The sequence below is a fragment of the Rhea americana genome, unplaced genomic scaffold (assembly GCF_003343005.1).
Source record: "Rhea americana isolate MKP2758 unplaced genomic scaffold, rheAme1 scaffold_206, whole genome shotgun sequence".
NCBI lineage: Eukaryota > Metazoa > Chordata > Aves > Rheiformes > Rheidae > Rhea > Rhea americana.
This window is the reverse complement of record NW_028186217.1, coordinates 64,388-82,967: the sequence shown is the minus strand read 5'-3', so window position 1 is coordinate 82,967 and position 18,580 is coordinate 64,388. Positions and strand designations below refer to the sequence as shown.

Genomic DNA, 18,580 nt, shown 5'->3' with positions numbered 1-18,580 from the left:
TCCTCCTTTCTCGGGACATTATGTGTAACTAGCCTGTTACCTGCAGAAAATAATAAAAATTAAGAAATAGTAAAATCAATAAAATGTTATCTTATAAATGATCATCCACTGGGTGAACTGGATTTCCATCCTCATAAACCTTGTTCTGATGAAACTTAAAAGACATCAGAATTTTAGAACACATCACTTTAAGACCATTTGAATACTCCACTGGATTAACCAAAACTTACAAATCTGCATGCTTTCTTAGTGCCAATATGATGCAAAAGTAGTTTAAACACACACTGAAACATCCTAAAAACAAAAGCGATGTTGTTCTGATGAATTCACCTCTGTCCTTCAGTACATCTTCAGCTGCATTTAAAGTAGAGTTGTGATTTTCCTGTGGCATAAAGGATTGCGATAATAACCAGTTCAAAGTAGCAGTATTAAAAAAAAAAATAATAAAAAAAATAAAAAAAAAAAAACCATTGACAATGCTGTGGTACCAACCCAGTAGAGTAGTAGAGTACAGGGAAGTTGGAAGCGTAGGATAAGTTAAACGTTTAAACACTTAGTAGTCAAAAGAACTCGAGAATTTGTCAGGTGTGACGTCTCAGTCACCAGGATGGCCCAAGCTTATTTTTGTATCCTGATTCTCCTTTTCTAGAAGCCCATTTTTGATGATGTAAGCAATAACATCAGTCTTGGTCACATACCATACAACTGTACTGTCACCTTGGTAAGGCAGTAAACAGATGAATTATATACACAAAGTCTAAAAATAAAGTGATACTAATAAAATTTTACTTCTTACTGTTCTTAGTATTAAATTAGTCATCCTAGCATCATCACGAACAATGGAAATGGTTTGACTATATGCCTCTGATTATAGAGATAAGAAAATTACAGCTTGGGGTGTCTGCAGGCTTGTTGTTTTTTATCAGTGACTACATATTAATATAATTTACAACTTCATGTTTCAGAGGACTATAATGATTTTTCTTCTGCTTCCCTGCCCTTTAGCATTTTTTTTTTCTGGTCTGTGAGAGTTCAGATTTGGAGTAAGAGCACAGTTTTGACTCAGGTTCCCACTAAGACAAAGGCTGACCAGACAACCCATGAGCCTGAAGAAGAAAACATTGTGAACAGAAAGCACTAAATCTGGAATGAAGGGACCACTGCAGAACATAATGGGGCAAGAGGTCAGAAGTCAGCTGAAGTCCTAAGACATCAAGTGTTTCTTACTGTAAAACCCTTGGCTCATCACTTCTTTAAGGCTGGAGCCTGAGCTAAGGATGAGACTTGCGTCACCGCTTAGTATTGATCAACTGCTGCTAATGAAACCAAAGCCCTATTAATGCACTACTGTCAAGGGCAATACTAAGCATTTCTGAAATCTCACCCTAAGCATCAATTAATATCTGAAGATTTCAGATACAAAAACTGTAGTCATAGAAAAATAATCATGTCGGGAATAATTTCATAACAAATTACCTTCTATTCAGAAGGAAAGATGGTTAAGATATACTTCCTTTTAAAAGCTTAAAACACTTGCTTTCCGTTTGTGATCTACACAGTCCATGTGCTAGACACTTAGCATTCTATGGATTTTTTCTTAAAGGCAACAGGAAAGTCGGAAAATGAATCATTTCAAGAAATCTTTCTTGAAAAGATGCTATTTATGTTGATTTCAGTGTCTGTTCCAGGGAATACATTCCATAAACAAAAAATTAATTTAAAGGACTGTGATTTATAAAACATCAGAGCTTCATTTTAAATTCCGGAAAAACTAGTGTCCTACTTTTTCAGAAGTGTTCCGTAAAAAGTTAATTTAATTTAGATTGGTCTAATGACACCTTAATTTCTGTAAGTTGCCTGAAAATATACTGAAAGCAGTTTTCAGCAATGTTATAATGACTTTTTTCCTAAYATCAATAGGAGTTGGTTATTGCCACTTGCTTGAAACCATCGTACATGACCATAAAGCAGCCATTAATGCAGGCTTTTTTGTATCTTACCAACAGGTCTGAAATCTTACAAATCCGGTTTTCCAGTGCAAAACATGAAAGTGAATCAAGTACGATCTATTGTATCATTGAAATTCAGTCCGAAATATTTTTTAAAATCTTTTGTGTTGAAAATAGTTATGATTATACTTTTTAAAATGCTATGGTTTTCATTACAAGCTTGACCAATTAAAATGAAAAATCCTACTTTTATTAATGCAACTGCAATCAGCTGCCCATACAATGACCATGCACACAGTTTTACAAGACATTCTTAAGAACACATATTTTGGTTCTAGAAAATCCTCAAGTAAACTGAAAGCTCTGAAAAAATACGTATTATGTTTACGCATTTCATAAAGCCAGGTTTGCACTTCACATATCAATGCAAATGTTTTTCATATACTACTGGAGTGAAAAAAAGGACAATTAATCAGTATGGCTTAAGTCAGCCCATCTACGGCACTCAGTAAGGAACACCTAGCATTTAGCAGTGATTTTAAGAGATATTCACCAACAGAAATGTTTGATTGCATATTGCTTGTAATTATGCATGTAATTAGCATTTTATTAGTGAAGTTATTTAAGACAGTGCACCACGTTTTGCAAYTGAATCATACCAAATTCTGGTAGTTAATTCTGTAAAAGGTTCCAAACAATTTTGATCCAAAAGGTAAACTTTAGTATCCAGTATCCACATCCTCTATTATACATACAGCATAAGAAAGTATAATACTAAAGCCACTGACAACAAATCAATAGTTAGTGTAGATATTCTTGTGTGTATGCTACTTTTGGTTAGCAGAATCAAGTCCTTCAATAACTAAAAATTTCCTATGATGGTCCTTCGTATTTTCCTACTGCCATTACCCAGATCCTCACTCTCCAATAAAGCCAACTCCACTTCAAAAGGACAGCAATAGGAGTGGGGCTATATACGTGGTTTTGCTGAGCAGTGCACTCACGCTGATGAATCAGACAACTACTGGAGCAGATGGAAAGGCGAAAATAATATAAATCTTATCTATTATTCAGCAGTTACTGATTTTCACAAAAACTATACGAACTTGTCTTTGAACTTTTAGCCTACTTTCAATCATGGCTGAAAATGAATTGCAAGGGTTACTGTAGGGAATGGAGAGGCACGTGGATAAATAGATGAACTAGGTGAGCTAGTACAGACATAAAATTTTGAATGTGCAGAAAAAAAATACATCAACATAATTAAAGGGAAGGGGGGCGCCATCAAAAGAACTTCCTGCATAATTAGTAGCAGCCAAAAACATTATGAAAGTAGCTCAGTTTTATCAGAAATCACATGTGCAATTTCATAAAAAGCTTTCAAGTTCAATTTCTGTTTATACGACAAAGTGCGTAAACACAAGTTATTCTACACTTCTAGGCTAATGAGGTTCTGGACCCAAGGCACTAACTATTTAAAGATTTTCAAAAAACATACACTGTCTGGAAAAGTCAGTATTCCAAAGTGTTAATGGCACTACATGTATCCCATGTAGCAATTGGGACTGTACTTCATATCACTGAGGATCACAATGTGAATATTGTATAGGCAAAGACAAACTTTAAAGTATAAAATACTTAATAGACATGCACACTGGATTAGCAGACACTTATGCTGCTTTCCTGCCTTCACTGGCAATTTTCTAGGGGGGAAAAAAAAAAGGCATTAGGTTAAAAGGTTCAAGTTTGGTTTACATCTAGAAAAAAGAAAAAAACTTTATGAAATCTGAAAATAATTTTTCTGACTACTTTGATTCAGTGAAAGTAGTGCTAACAAGGTTTTTCATGGGGAAGGAGAAAATAGTTAATAAAAAGATGACTGYTGAAATCTGGGAGAATAGTTTCCGTTGAGACAAAATCTCCACTACTACATTTAAAAGACAAGAAAAAAGCACACATGACTTCAGTTATTAAAATAACCATTAATGCCACTACTGAAATTACGAAAGGAGTCACATTACTGACCAATTTAAGGCCAAGATTCTGCAAAACAGTTCTACTTAATTAGCTCCCAGAATCTCAGTAGGTCTTCACCTATCTGTGAAGTTAGGCACATACCTAAATCTCTTCAGGATTAAGATGTGTTGAACTAATCCGAGTTAGTGTACTTGCTCTATATCTAGAAGTAAAATCTATCTCTGTGTAGTACATTCATACGAGATCTATATACTGGTTAAATTTCCTCCCAACAGATGCAGGTCCCAAAATAAGGCATACGAGCAACAATTAAACAAGCAACTTTATCCGATTTACTTTAACATGACTTGAGAATTAACGCATACCTTTCTGCTGATTCAAGGTGTACAACCAACGCTGAACCATTAAGATCAGGTATTTGTCTTAGTATATGCTCTGCAACAGATCAGTTACATTTCTATTTATACACTTCATTCAGAAATTATGTGCATCTGATAAACTGGAAGCCTTAATTTTCACAATATATATGAGCCAGAGAAAAATAAAGTTCATGAGCAAACTGCAATTAAGTGCTTAAATTATCCTAGCTAAAATTAGATACCTTTTTAAGTAACTAAGATCCAAAGAGTTCTTTTTAAAACTGAGGCCACACAACATTCCTTTCAAGAAAAGGAAATTAAAAAAATAATAATAATAAAAAAACTGTTCTATCATAGCCAACTGTATTTCAAGACTTTCAGATAATACATTACTTCTGTGATTACAAATAATGTTATTTGCTATTAAACAGCACTGTAATAGCCAGAGCCATTCTGCAATATTTTAAAAGCTGCATTTCCTGCGCTTTATGTTGACAGTATTGGTATGTTATTCACGCACCAAAAACARAGAAACCAACAGCACCAAAAAAGAAAATGTTTACACTAGCTTCTGATATGTTTTTGATCTTACCCTTCCACAGATTCCAGAAAGAAATAGGTTGAGAACCATGTATTGCAAGTGGTCTTTTTCAGTCTTTTCACACACAAGCTTCAACAGGCCTTCTCTAAGTCAGATGCGAAAACTATTCCATGCTTCAGCTACTGTAAGCCCCAAAGGAAGTTAAGTAGCTTCAACATGTTTTAATACCCCTCAAACAACTTGCCCTCAATTTAACTGCAACATGCTTGCAATACCCTGTGAAATCTTTGGAATAGGACTTTTTTCATGTCAACCACACAATCCTTAAGTTGACTCCTTTTTATTTATTTTTTTTTTGATCATGATACATCAGTCATAAGAAACAAGTACTTTACAGGTAACAGTTTGGTTTACTGATTTACACCACCAGAATTACTTCCCAATGAAATGGAAGAACATTAAATCCCTAAAAAACTAAGACACTCTTTATGAATTTATATATTTTCACCAGTAGTTTCAGATTATGACTATTCCTAAAATGTTGTTTGAATACCTTTTCTTAAAGTTCATAAAAACATCTAAGATCTTAAGATTTAAAAAACAGCATCTTGAACATTTAAAAAAAAAATGTTTAGGCAGAACTACAACAACATGCTGCGAAGTCTTACTCAGAGTTCTCTTCCTCTTAAAACATTTCATTCCAGCACTTCTCTCATTGTTTCAGATAGTAGCTCTTGTAAAGCAAATTCAGAATTCCAAATTTAAGATGCAGAAAGTATGTACAGAAGTGGGTTTCTTCTTATTTTTCTAAAACATACTTTAATTTCTACCTCAGATATATGAATTGTTGTATTTTAGATAGCTGTATTATACACTATGTACACAGATAAACTAGCTGTTTGGAGTTTTGTGGTCCAAAAACCTAAGTATTTATATGTACTCACACATAAACACTACACATAGCCAACCTTAAAATAAGTATTTCAAACTTGAGGAAGGATCAGCTCTGGTTGGCAAAGAAAAACATTCTAATATTACAATGATAAGTAGTCAAATACAGCACATATCAAAGGAAAGTGTCTAGAGTTTCAAGACTTTTTTTTTAATCAAAAAAAAATTTTTTTTTAAGTGAAGTCTTATGTTTGCAAAAATGAGTGAAGCTTTGACTAGAGAAAGTTTCTTCAGGCAAATATGTTTCTATTTCAACCCACAAGTCTAAAATACCACCATGCTTCTGCATTTTCTTGTTTACATAAAGCAATCTAATGTCTGCCAAGTTTATTTTGAAAATCACGAACTTATTCAAGAGTGTTATACTGTATGTGATGCATACAGAAATAGTAGGGCTATCTGTTGAAGTAACAGTAAGCTAGTTTTAGAAACTGAACTGAACTAGTTTAGAAACTAGTTTAGAAACTGAGTTAGCTGCCCCACGGCATGTTTGTGGAACATGGCTGGAACTCAACATCTAAAATCTCAGAGTCAACAAGATCCTTTCCAATATCAACAGAGTAAGAAGCTACAGATTCATTCAAGACCAACACACAGTAGCCTCATTTAAAAACATTTAATTTTTGGAGAGAAGGCAGAAAACAAACTGGTTTCCCCCCAAATATAGAATAATGTTAGTATTATCAAACTAGTCAATGAAAAGTATCAACTTTATATGGTTACAAGAAAAACTAAAAATGGGTTACAACCTGTAAGCTACAGGTATTTTACATTTACCCTCATGTCTCCAAGTAACTTCAGAAAGAGTTACATACATAAATCAAAATTCAACACAGTGACACTGCAACAAGCAGTTAGTTCAAGACTGCTTATTACAAGTAGAAAAAATATTTATATTGGGACATAAAAGACTTAGTCCGGAATCTGCTATCTTTAACCAATCCCTTCCAATTTTGATGCTATTTGAAATCAATGCTATTCACAAAATTTATGAGTCTCAGCGTATCAACTATCGTGTGAGAAAAATTTATTTAAGAAGCAGAATAAAAATAGCCTCTTCCCAAAGGTGAAGAAACACCTAATTGGGGAGGAGGGTGGGTGATCTAAGTTTAAAAATGTTAAAGACCTCTTAAGAGATTCATGTGTGATATAGCTAAGATTAAATATGCACATATCTAAACGGAGACAGGGAAAAAAAAGGAATATGAGAAAAATCTGTGTGATTAGAAGTTACATTATGTAAAACTATAGTATATTATAAATGGCAGAATGTACTTTAACATTTTACATGCAAAAAGAGCGCAATAAGGAGCCAAGAATGAAAGACAGAAGAATTAGTGTCAATTAACAAACACATACCATTCTTCCAGCAGGGTAAAACCTCCTCCCCACCCCTTCAGCTAACATTAAAACCTCAGAATGAGTCCTATATTGTTCTTTCAAATATCTTACRTATATGTATCTTGCACTATAATAAAGTCATCACAGATCCTGAAACTACTCATCATAAAGGCAGGTAACCCAGTAACAGAATTCAATATGGGTCTCATGAATTTGAAATGTGTGATTTGTAAACACTTTTTGAAAGGTCTTAAAATTGTCAGATCTGTTAAATGTTGCTTTTTCAGAATAAAACTGAGTATGTTTGTCACAATTTCATTAATAAATCCTTCATCAGAACTTCTGTAAACAAAACCTTATAAAGTTTTTAATGAATTTATGTTGAAAGTATTTTCTAATTTTCTAATATTTCTAACAAAAAAAAAATCCAACAAGTTGGTATATGGGTAAAGTAACATCAGATACCAGTCCAAGGGTCATGACCAGCACTGCCCCCTCTTTCCCTTTGTAAGGCAACATTTTAGAGCCAGTTTTGCTCTAACTTGCTTCCACAATCTCTAGTATGGATGCTCAAGAAACAAGCTACTACTTGTTAACAGTAATGATGATATTGCAATAGGATAGGTTACAGTCAATGGGCCCAGGGCTAAACAGCCCCAATCACCACACTAACAGGAAAAGCAGCAGCTCCAGAGACCTCAGCTGGTGAAGACAGGAAAGGAAACAACGCACAAAGTCCCTTAGCCTGCTGCATTTTCCAGGGGAATAGTTCACTTTTGAATAGTTTAGACTTGAAAATGAACATTAACTGATTCTGTCAATGTCTTTGTATGCTACATAACAGGCTAAAACCCACAAATATTGTTTGTTTTCTTATTGTCCTGCTTTTTCTCTGACTAAGCTACCATCTGTAGAATTATCAAATATACATGAAACAAAATGAAGATTAGTAATATCATAATTTATCCCTTCTTACCAACAACAGAAACTTTTAGAACGGAAGTTTTAAAACTCTGCTACTGTACTTCCCAAATGATATATGAATCTTTACTTCTGCTCTTGAACATTTAAGCTCATAAGTAACACAATATTAATGTCTTCAACTGTTCCTTTTTTTCCTCGACTTAAAAAAAAAAATCCATCTATCCATCTGTCTAATGCTATACTTTGATGGGGTTCACTATGCATCATCAGGCTGACTAAATTCTAAAACAACAAAATGCAACTATTCTAAACAACAAATTCTTTAAGCCTCCAAAAAAATTCTTCTCAATTTTGGAAGAACTGTATGTTTAAGTGTTCTGTTCCTGTGCTTTCTATGATTACCACAGTTCACGCTAAGCAGCGATGTTTTCAGCCAAGAATACTAATTTACTACTTTTGGATTACTTTCTCTTCAACAAGTCTCCCTAGAAGTCTGAAGAAATGGTTAAGTGATTTTTGAGTGAAGAGAGAACACTAGGAAAGGATTTTTACTGGCTTAACATTATTACTAAAAAAAAAAAAAAGTTAGAATGGCTATTAAAGAGAAACAGACACTTGAAATTTGGCACTGAAATAGCCCTTTAAAGTTAAAATAAACTTTTGCAAGAAAAATCAAAATGATTTATTGAGACATGACCACTCACAAATCATTTATGGAAACAGTCACTTTGAAGGGGTTGCTAACACAGACTACTATTCTGTACAAGAACAGGACACAATAGGATGAACATGTAGAGCCATCTAAGCACTCAAGTTACCTGTATTGACTGTCTACTGCTGGAAGCAAAAAGGAGGAGAAAGACTGAAGAATAAACCTTTCCCTCAGTCATTCTAAGTTCTATAAAATGGGTACAAAGCACACCAGATCTGTTGAAGTCAGTGTAAGGGGGTAAAGGGAGCAGAATGACTCAGCTTTCGAAACTGTGTTAGATCCCGTTCCACTTTAAGACATTAAAAAAATTCTCCTAAAATACACAGCACAAGGCATTTTCATGTCCAGACAAATCATTCCAGAAGATTTTTTTCAGGTATTATAAGTATTTTGCAAGCTACCAAAATTACAATTATATAAATAAAGCTTTCAGAAAATAGAAATTATCTTTTTAAAAAAGTATTTGTCCCCGAACATATCTGTTTTATAAGTCTTGATATTGTCATATGATAACTCTCCAAACATATAATAAATTTCTATAGCTGCAGAAAGACAGAACACTACACTTAAATGCTAGTTTGAATAAATCATTTATATCAATAGTCAACTGCAATATGCTCTCTATTCAACATTATACCAGCTAACACTGAAAATTTACTAGCATCTGCCAGTAAATCTCAAAAAGTCATAAGATTATTAATGTATCTTGACATATAGAAAATGTCTCTCTCAAAAAAAAAAAATAAGCTGCTGTGTATCTTAACACATACAAAAAAAAAGTTTTTTCCTTTTATATCCTAATGCCAGGAGAAAGTGCATTTTRTAGTTGATTGTAGTCACTACTACACATAATATTAGTTTTACCGTAATATGAAGAATTTTTTCCTTCCAGCATTTCATTTGACTTCTCCTTTGCATGATGCACACATTTCTCATACAGTCATGAAAAACAGTGCTTCAAAACTAACCTTCGAGACAAGCCTAAACTATGGCATCAATACTTTCCCTACTCTTGTTCAAAATATCCTTGGCTGTGTGAGGACGGCCTGCTTTAAGCCTTCAGGAAAAAGAATCCACTTGAAAAGCACTTCTAAAAAAGCAAAATGATGACAATCACAGAAACGTAACTGCTAATACAATAGTTAAATAAAAAAAGAATACAGGAAAAATGCAAATAGTAATAGTTTCTTGTCATTTTAGGAATATATTCTTCCCTTGAGCTTTYCCCCGCCCTTTAAAAATTTTCTTCTCCAAACTCTTACATGCATTAAGTAGCAAGTTAAGTGATACATATCCATTAATATTAGGTATTTTTATTTGGTGGCTACTAGCAAATAAAATTCTTATGGAAACACATGCTGGAAGTGATCAGGACATCTCCATTTTGCATTCAAACATCCACACAGACTTAGCTTCCACTGTATCTTCCAAATCCCTCTCTGGTACATTCAAGGTATGACTGTAACTTTGAGTGTTCTCTCTACTAAATTTCAGTGATTTTGTATCTTTCTGACAAAATATTACTGTGATTTTGCCACCAAATTACAGTAGACCTAATATGCAAACCTCTTAAATGCAAGCGAAGAACCTTAATCTTGATGCTGTTCAACAAGACTATACACACACACAAGTATGAACTAATTGTCTTTAAACAAGCATTTGAATCTAAACTTTCTTCCCTTCTCTCCTGAACAGCCAGTGATACTTTCCTTGGGACAGTAGCCTTTCCGCATGGTCTATGCTGACAAAACGGTGAAAAAAAAAATGCATCCATCCACGCAATGCATGATTGTCACGGACATACTGACTATTCCCATTCAGTCCTTCAACTAACAGACAAGGGAAAAGCATCAATTTACTTCTTTCCACTCCCACTTAGGGTAATTTCCCTGAAGGAGCCAAAAATGACTCCCTATTGTTTCTAATATGCATGGTAATTCAGAAAATAAAGAATTTATCTTTACATTGAAAGCTCTTAAAACCTGCTATGCAGAATTTGTTTCTAACATTACAGCTATTGTAGAGGTTTGGTCCTCAGATGATCCAACTAGCCTGCACTTTTCCTTTCTGTTTCATTTTTTTTGCCTAAACCACACAGTTGTCTCAGTTACTACCTCTGATCTACCTCTTCTGTCAACATCTAAAAGGAGCAATAAAATGCTTAAAGATCATTCTAAGAATAAAAGACAATCAAAGCTGCAGTGGAAAATACTAGGTTGCACTTCTTAGAATTTAGACTTTTTTTAAGGTAGTAAGTATAACAAACAAAAAAAAAGGCTACAGTTATAGGGAGAGACAGTATCTTTTATTAGATCAACTGATAGAGCTTGAAAAACTGGACTACCTTCCAGAGGAGTATAGCCTCCTCCAGATGTTTTTAACACACTGATTAACACAGTAAGGAACACTCCTAGACCGGGCTTCCAATCATTCTGAATCCATATATATGAAACAGGAATTTATTTGCATGTTTCCTCAACAAACCTTTCCACCTGCATGGCAGACTGTTCAGGTAGCAACTTATACTGGATCAAAAGCTGTATAAGTGACCATCTTGGTCTTTTACTCTCACACGGAGTTAAGGATGCTTAGAAAGTAGATTTTTAATCATTCAATATTATAACTCTTCCTTTAGAAGTTCTAGTCACTAAAATAACTAAAGATATGGAAAAGTTATCAAACTAAGTGTATAAATTAATGGAAATATACCTCACTTCATTTCTGAATTGGAAATGGAAAGGCAAAATCGAAAGAAAATGCAACATTTGCTAATCCAGCTCGAGTATGTCATTACTGACCAATATTTCAAAGTATGTATTACATATCTTAACAACAGAGAAGCCAATCCACGGAAAGTCTATAGCCATTTSTAATATATCTTCTGTTTTTTCTATGCGATACTTGGCAAGACTGTACTTACTGCTATTTTATCACATCATGATTTTGTGTAATACAATTATATTTTATGTTTCCCTCCAAAAGCTCTGGGCACACCAAGTATTAAACCCCAAAACTGCAGCAACTATAGTTCTAGCAAGGTAACCTTGGATAAATCTAGGAAAGATTTTATTCAGAACACACACAAAAAAATCAAAGGACTACAGAGATTGTATGATGTTATTTTTAGGCTGCTTTACATAAACAGGATTTTGCATTTAAGATGTGTGTCACTGCTGACCCTTAACATTTTGTTTCTTCAAAGCTCACTTTATCATTTTATTCAGCATTTAGTTAAAATTAAATATTTAATATTGAGACTGTTGTGTGTTGCAAGCACAGCTAAAATGAAAGACCTCTGTGGCTGCAGTGACCAGATTTTAAATGCAGGTAGATCAATAAATAAATAAATAAATAAACTCAAGCACAACCTCTATGTGTGAGTGGAATGGTTTATAATAGCTTGCAAATGAGTGTATGCTTGCTGTAACCAGCTGTTCTTAAATTATGAATATGCAACCAATTCATGTTAAAGCCAAATCCCAGCATTATTTCTACAGAGAAATCCCAGTAGCTTTTCCCTGTTCTACATGTTAGCTCTGTTAAGGATACAAATAGCAGTAAGCTTCAGAACAAATAGGACCAAACTACTGGCATTTCATGCAGTAGGTCCATTATCACAGCAGGGGTTGTCAATCTCTGGAACATTCCTACAGCAACTCAGGCAATACTACGATCTCCCAGTAAAAATAAAGAAATAAATAAGAAAAGAATATGAAAATCTCTGCAGCATATACAAAGTCCCTCTGCCAACCTAGTGCTTTTTTTGCCTCAGCCAATCAGACTGTCAGCCCTGACCTACTACAAGGCTTGCATCAAGCTTCAAACATTTAAAAACATCAATCATAAAAACAAAGACAGGACATTGAATTATACAGTATTAACCTCCAGGGTTTGCATACAAAGACCTTACATTTATTTATGTCCCAGCGCGTTAAGAGCTTCAGTACACTGTTCTTTACACCAAACTGGCTGCCAATTTGATGAACCTCTCCGCCCTCAGCAGGAGTGCAGCCTCTTTGATTAATGAGTGCAGGCTTGTGGAAAAGTGTAAGAACAGAAAATGGGGTAAAAACCACACAATTATGTTCCTACACATCAGCTCCACCATTGCAGTAATTATCTTCAAGCTGGATTTCTCCTTACAAGAAAAGACAGAGGGTTTGGGGGAGAGGGGGTGGGAGAAGGTTGCTGCTAATCATATTCACTTACCCTACACCACCACCATTCTAAAATAAATTACTAAAATGCAACATACTGTTTATTAAAGCCTCTTTCAACATTTAAAAAAATAGAAATTCATGAATATAAATTGAGTACTAAATATGGAATTTTAAAGAGCTAGATGCATATGCAAAACTGAAGAAAAAATAGTCCCCAGAAGATACTAAAGTTGTAACTTCTCACCCAACAGTCTCATGAATCGAGATTCAAGTTCAAGAACAGCTGAGGAGAGTATTTTGTGCCTTTAAATGCCCATATTTGATTAAATATTCCAAAGAAAATCTTGCTTACACTTTCTACAATTTACAGGAAAACACTGGTGATGACTTGAAACAATTCCAGAGCAGAGAAGTTCTATATAAGGATCCAAACAAAGAAGATGGCATTGTGAGATGGTCACTGCATTGTTTTTAAACCTACTTTCTTTTAAAAGATTTTATGCTACAAAGATTACCTGAGACCACGCTTTATACTCAGCATTGACCCATTGGTTTCAGTGGGACCATTCACAATAGTAAATACTCCACTCAGGTAGACTAGTTTTTCAGATGTCTTTTTATTTTTACTAGTTTAAAATTTAATGTTTTCTGTGATTTCCCCCCTCAAGGGCTAGAAAGATCTCTGCAATCTCTTGCTGTAAACTACCAAGGCTTCCCCCATTCAGCTCTTCACAATGCCTGACCTACATCAACTGAAAGGAGAGTCATATGTCCTTTACACACAGAAAACAGGACATTCAGGAGGCCCTGATGGGTATGAGGAGGAAGGCAATGGGAGAGATTTCATGTTAATGGCAACAGGCACCATCCTTCTGAAAGGATGAAATGCACACTGACAAACCTATTATCTTTTTATAAGTCAGTACTTTCAAAGACTATACATCTGAGAGTTTCTCTGCCATTAGGTGAGGTATGAAATACAGACTATTTGATGTTTGTCTCTTCTGCACCAATCTGAAAAATTTCCACACAAGAGTAGAAATTTTATGAATTAGCAAATACATAAATTGTTATATTAAGTAGGAAAAAAAAAAAAGCCTGAATCTTCCTTTCCTTGTTACTATACTAAAACTATACTAAGTTTTAGTATAGTAACAAATAAAGCACAAGTCTTCCTCATTATGAATGTTTCTTTGGCTTGGTAGTCTCATTAAATACTCAGACAGCAATAAAAATCAGTTTCTCCTCCCCTCAAAAAAAAGAATCAGAATGACATTGTGAAATTACTTTTTGTTTTCTTTCCAACAAAGTCTCAAAGGAACTTCTCTATCGGACTTTAAAAAGCACATTGAATAAAAAAAAATCTTTTTTAAGGAATGAGTCAAGACCAGGGCATTATATAACTGTAGATACAGGGTAGGAAAGAGGTCAAGTGAAAAAMTCCACACAACTAATATATGAAATAACATAACTGGATTGTACATTTTACACTGATTTTTTTTACCCTTAAAAATTTATTGTTAAGAGACAAAATAATGGAAAAATACTACATCTTGCTGGGATATTATGCATGAAAACATGATCCCAATTTTTAATGCCTGTCTGCACTCAACTTGATATATTCAAGCAGCCACTATTCTTTGCACAAAACAAATTTAAGTATTTCTGTTTTCAAAGAAACACACTCTACCAATCACATCTACAACAACACTATAAAACAGTCAGTGAACACAGCTTTCCTTTCCATCTCTAACACTCTTAGTGATTTTGGTAAGAGATTAAATTGTCTATGCATTGGGGACTTTAACTGTGTTGCACTGAAACTAATACAAACCCACCTTYACAAAGTACTAAGAAGCTCCTATGAAAAAATTAACATGAATCTACTGTTTTCCTGACACAAACCTTCCAGCAACCCACCTGTTTTTGATCTGTCTCTTGATTTGCAATTTTTTGTTTTGTTTTGGTTTTTTAAATAACCAATTAAATGGAGGCTGGAGAGGTGGGGGGTGTCCTTTCTCAGATCTCACTGATACAATACCCTTGTTTCCATTACTCATCCCTAAAGAGCTGAGCACAGAAYTCCAAACTCCTACCACTCATTTAGGTTAATATCAAAGATGCACTTCCATTCTACCATTACACAATACAATAAATATTATTTTTAAGTAAGTAAAAATGCAATAGAGTGACTATTTTCTTTTAAATCATCAACACTAGTCATAATGAACTGGTGTGGTGGGGAATAAACCTGGTGAGGTTAGAAAGATCATCTGTACCTACATCTAGGATTCTACATAATATTATCTTCACTACCAATATCTGATTTGTTTAAAATAAGTTTATTACATTTTGTCAGTGTTCACTATGTTGTATAGACTACCTATCATGGAAAACATTGCTGTCCCTCAACGCTTGTGCAGTGTTTCTTCAGATTGCAATTTAGGATCACAGACTAGTTTATAACATGATATAATTTACTTAACATACTGTAGTAGAATGCAACTAACTCAAAAGCTGTTGGCTTTTATTACATTATTTCTTAACCTGAAGTCTCTGTTACAAGAAGGGATGTGACCTGGGATATGTAAGTACCTCTAGAAGTACAGAAATAAATAGGTATTGGAGTGTTACTTGGTTTTTATTAGGACAAAAACTAAGAGGCCTTCTAAAAAACTGGTATTAAGTTAAAAACACACACACACACACACACACACACACACACACACACACACACACAGAGAGCCATTTGAATTGTGAGATACCACTGGGGGGGAGGGGGTACGTCTAGTAAATTGCATTTCTGGTTTTGCTGAGCTCACCTTTTCACAGCTCAGATCTCCTAGCTGCAAACAAGCCATTTTAAGAATATTATAAAACTAAAAGCAGTCAACTACTGATATCTCCTTTCCCTAATTCAGTGAGATTAGACAGAACACGGACTTCCTTGCAACTGTGATATTCCACATCTTGAATAGGAACACAAAAGTAGCAACAAAGACATTAACAATTGCAGTTCAAGCTGGGAGTGACTGTTCTGTTTCAATTCAATGACACCACTAATGGCTTCTTAGCAGCTCCATGAAATCAACCAGCTGTCAACTCGATGCATCAGAAGGAACAGTTATGCACTCCCATAAGAAAAAGCAACACATCAGGATGTTTTGCAAAACATCTGCTCCTTTACACTGCAGTTCTACAATAAACATGCAAACAAAGAAATGAGAAAAAGGACAACAGGAACTAAAAAAGACTTCCATTACTTGCTTATTTGCATTTTAAGTAAATGTCTCACAAAGAGACAAATATCTCAGTTTTGCAGCATGTTCTTACCATAAGGCTAGAATAAAGACTAAATATACTGCAATGTTCAACCAGTGCCTATTCCCTGTATATTATAAAAACACTGACAACTTATCTTTCAAAAATGGAAAGCAGCTTATTACCTGGTAATGGCAATCAACTATTTCTCCCAAAATTACAAAATAAGTATTTAGTTATCTTCCCCCTAAGGTCATTCAACGTTATTGACAACCTAGAATAATCTACAAGTATGAGCTTTTAAAATATTATTTTTTCGGGAAAATTTTACCTGAAATAAGCCTGGTGCAGTGCTATTTAGTTCAAAAAGAGCAAGAGAGAAATATCAGTACTGCAATTATAGTTTACCATCAATAAACATTACTCACAAAAGCTTATTTTGTGCCTTTTGGAACTGACTTGGAGGCAGTAATGAAAAGGGAACATTGCCTCATTCTCTAAAGAAATGTTTTTATTCTCCAAAGATCTGCATTTATGAAGAAATTCATCACTACCTAATTTTAATAGTCAATCATTTGTAAGGAATTGATATAATCTATGATTAAAAAGAAAATTCTGCTCAAAGTGAACTTAACATTTTCTTAACAAAGACATATTTCAACAACTCTTTAGAGTTTCATCTATACACTTTAAAAAATTATTTCAGTTACGATTTTCCAAATGCTATTTGCTTTGTTGATTTTGCAGCACTGTAACAAAAATACACACATGGTTTATTATAGGTATGAGACATCAAATATACTTAACTACCATTTTCTTAAACAGCTTATACTCTTTTGCTCACCATTTATAATCTACCAAATCTTGTAGGCCTTTGCTGCATATATAATTTAGATCCATCTGTTCTACATGCTTTTAACTACACATTTTCATCTACCTAAGATTCACGCAACCGAACAACATTCAATTCAACCACGCTTTCTAACGTAGTTTTTAAAGAACATACTAAGGTAAATCTGACATTTGTCAACGCAAACGCTTACTTCAAACATAGCGCTGAAGATCATTCAATCCCGAGCTGGCTAAGGGAGGCGGGGGAGCGGAGCGGGAGGCCCTTGATGTACTAAGAGCAATTCCTATTACTTTCTATGTTAATTGTTGACAATGTTTTTCCCAATCCTGAAGACAAAGGAAATGCAAATTAATCACAGACAGTTTCAAGTTCTTGTTACTGTGACTATAAATATGCAGCAAGCAAAGTAAGTGAGGGGGGAGGGAAAAAAAAAGGAAAACCAGAATTTTACTTACAATACTTCACCAAGTATCCAGTGCCCCAGTAAGTTTTACTGTATGACCAGAAAAACTTATGAGATCTTAAAAAAAAGTATAATTTGAGAAGTAAATTAAAAAACAGTAGCTTTTATTGTCTCACTTTTCACAGAAAGGGACACAGCTTATAGCAAGAAGCTTTTTTTTTCTTAAATAAATTTAGTATGGTAGCTACATTCTGCCACCCATTCTACAGCATCTGGAACATAATATAAACTACATATTATATATACAGGTATTTTTCAAGATGAACCTTGCTAACAACGTAGTTAGAAGTTTATTGCTTCCAAATATGTGCCAATCTGTCATTTCAAAATAAAATAGCTGTGCATTTCCATGTTCTTCATCCCAATCAGAAACTGTTTAATCCTTAGAGAAGATTCTGGACCACAGCTTTCATGTGAACTTCAGGTCAGAAAACTACTTGCTGTAAACACAAATAACACTCCTCTCCGGATGAAATGCTACGTAACATAAGAACTTTGAAATTTGCTTTTTAAACAACAAAACAATTAAGTAAGTTTTACGTATTAAATAGTGAAAGGCCAACACAAAAAGAAGAAGCGGGACAATAACCTAAAAGCACGATTATGTTTCTACCTGTTAAAAAAAAAAAAAAAAACGGGCACCACAGAAAGGATTGCACTCTTAAGGAGGAAGCATTAACTAGGAGCCTCTCACTTCAAAGTACTGTTTATTGCAGCTCAGACCAGAAATGCCGGGGAAAAGTACAGACTCTTGGAAAAATTCCCCTTAAACTTTACGTGACGTCACTGTCTGTCCCTGTAACATTTCCTAAACTTTAAGCATTATGCAAAAGGCCTTTCAGGATTTCTACTCGTTCCCCCCTAAATGAAACAGACTTGGGAATAAAAATTTGCCCAAGATGGCGAAAGGCTTGTTGTTTAGAGGGCAGAAAAATGGAGGATATTGTAATATACACAAAGGGATAAATTTCAAGAACTCAGCCCAGGGCTGCGGCCGCCTCCCCCTTTACGAGACGGCAGCACGCACAAAGGACGAGGGCGCAGGGGAGCGCGGCGGCCGCGGAGCAGAGCGGAGCGCAGCCCCTGCCG

At 34.6% G+C, this 18,580-nt stretch overlaps 1 protein-coding gene across 11 annotated transcripts in view; it reads right to left on the bottom strand.

The window, feature by feature from the left end:
• Window positions 1-18,580, bottom strand: part of BAZ2B (bromodomain adjacent to zinc finger domain 2B) — a 168,207-nt gene that overhangs the window by 140,704 nt on the left and 8,923 nt on the right. For 9 of the 11 annotated variants that reach the window (XM_085304293.1, XM_085304303.1, XM_085304294.1 and 6 more), the window contains exon 1: window positions 17,219-17,350. The exons of 1 other annotated variant lie outside the window; for it this stretch is intronic. In XM_085304293.1, the coding sequence (XP_085160419.1) occupies window positions 17,219-17,242 (24 nt within the window). In that variant the 5' untranslated portion in view covers window positions 17,243-17,350. Of the gene's footprint in view, window positions 1-4,291; window positions 4,304-17,218; window positions 17,351-18,580 lie in introns of those variants that run through there. One more of the 11 variants, XM_085304308.1, reaches the window with a different exon arrangement.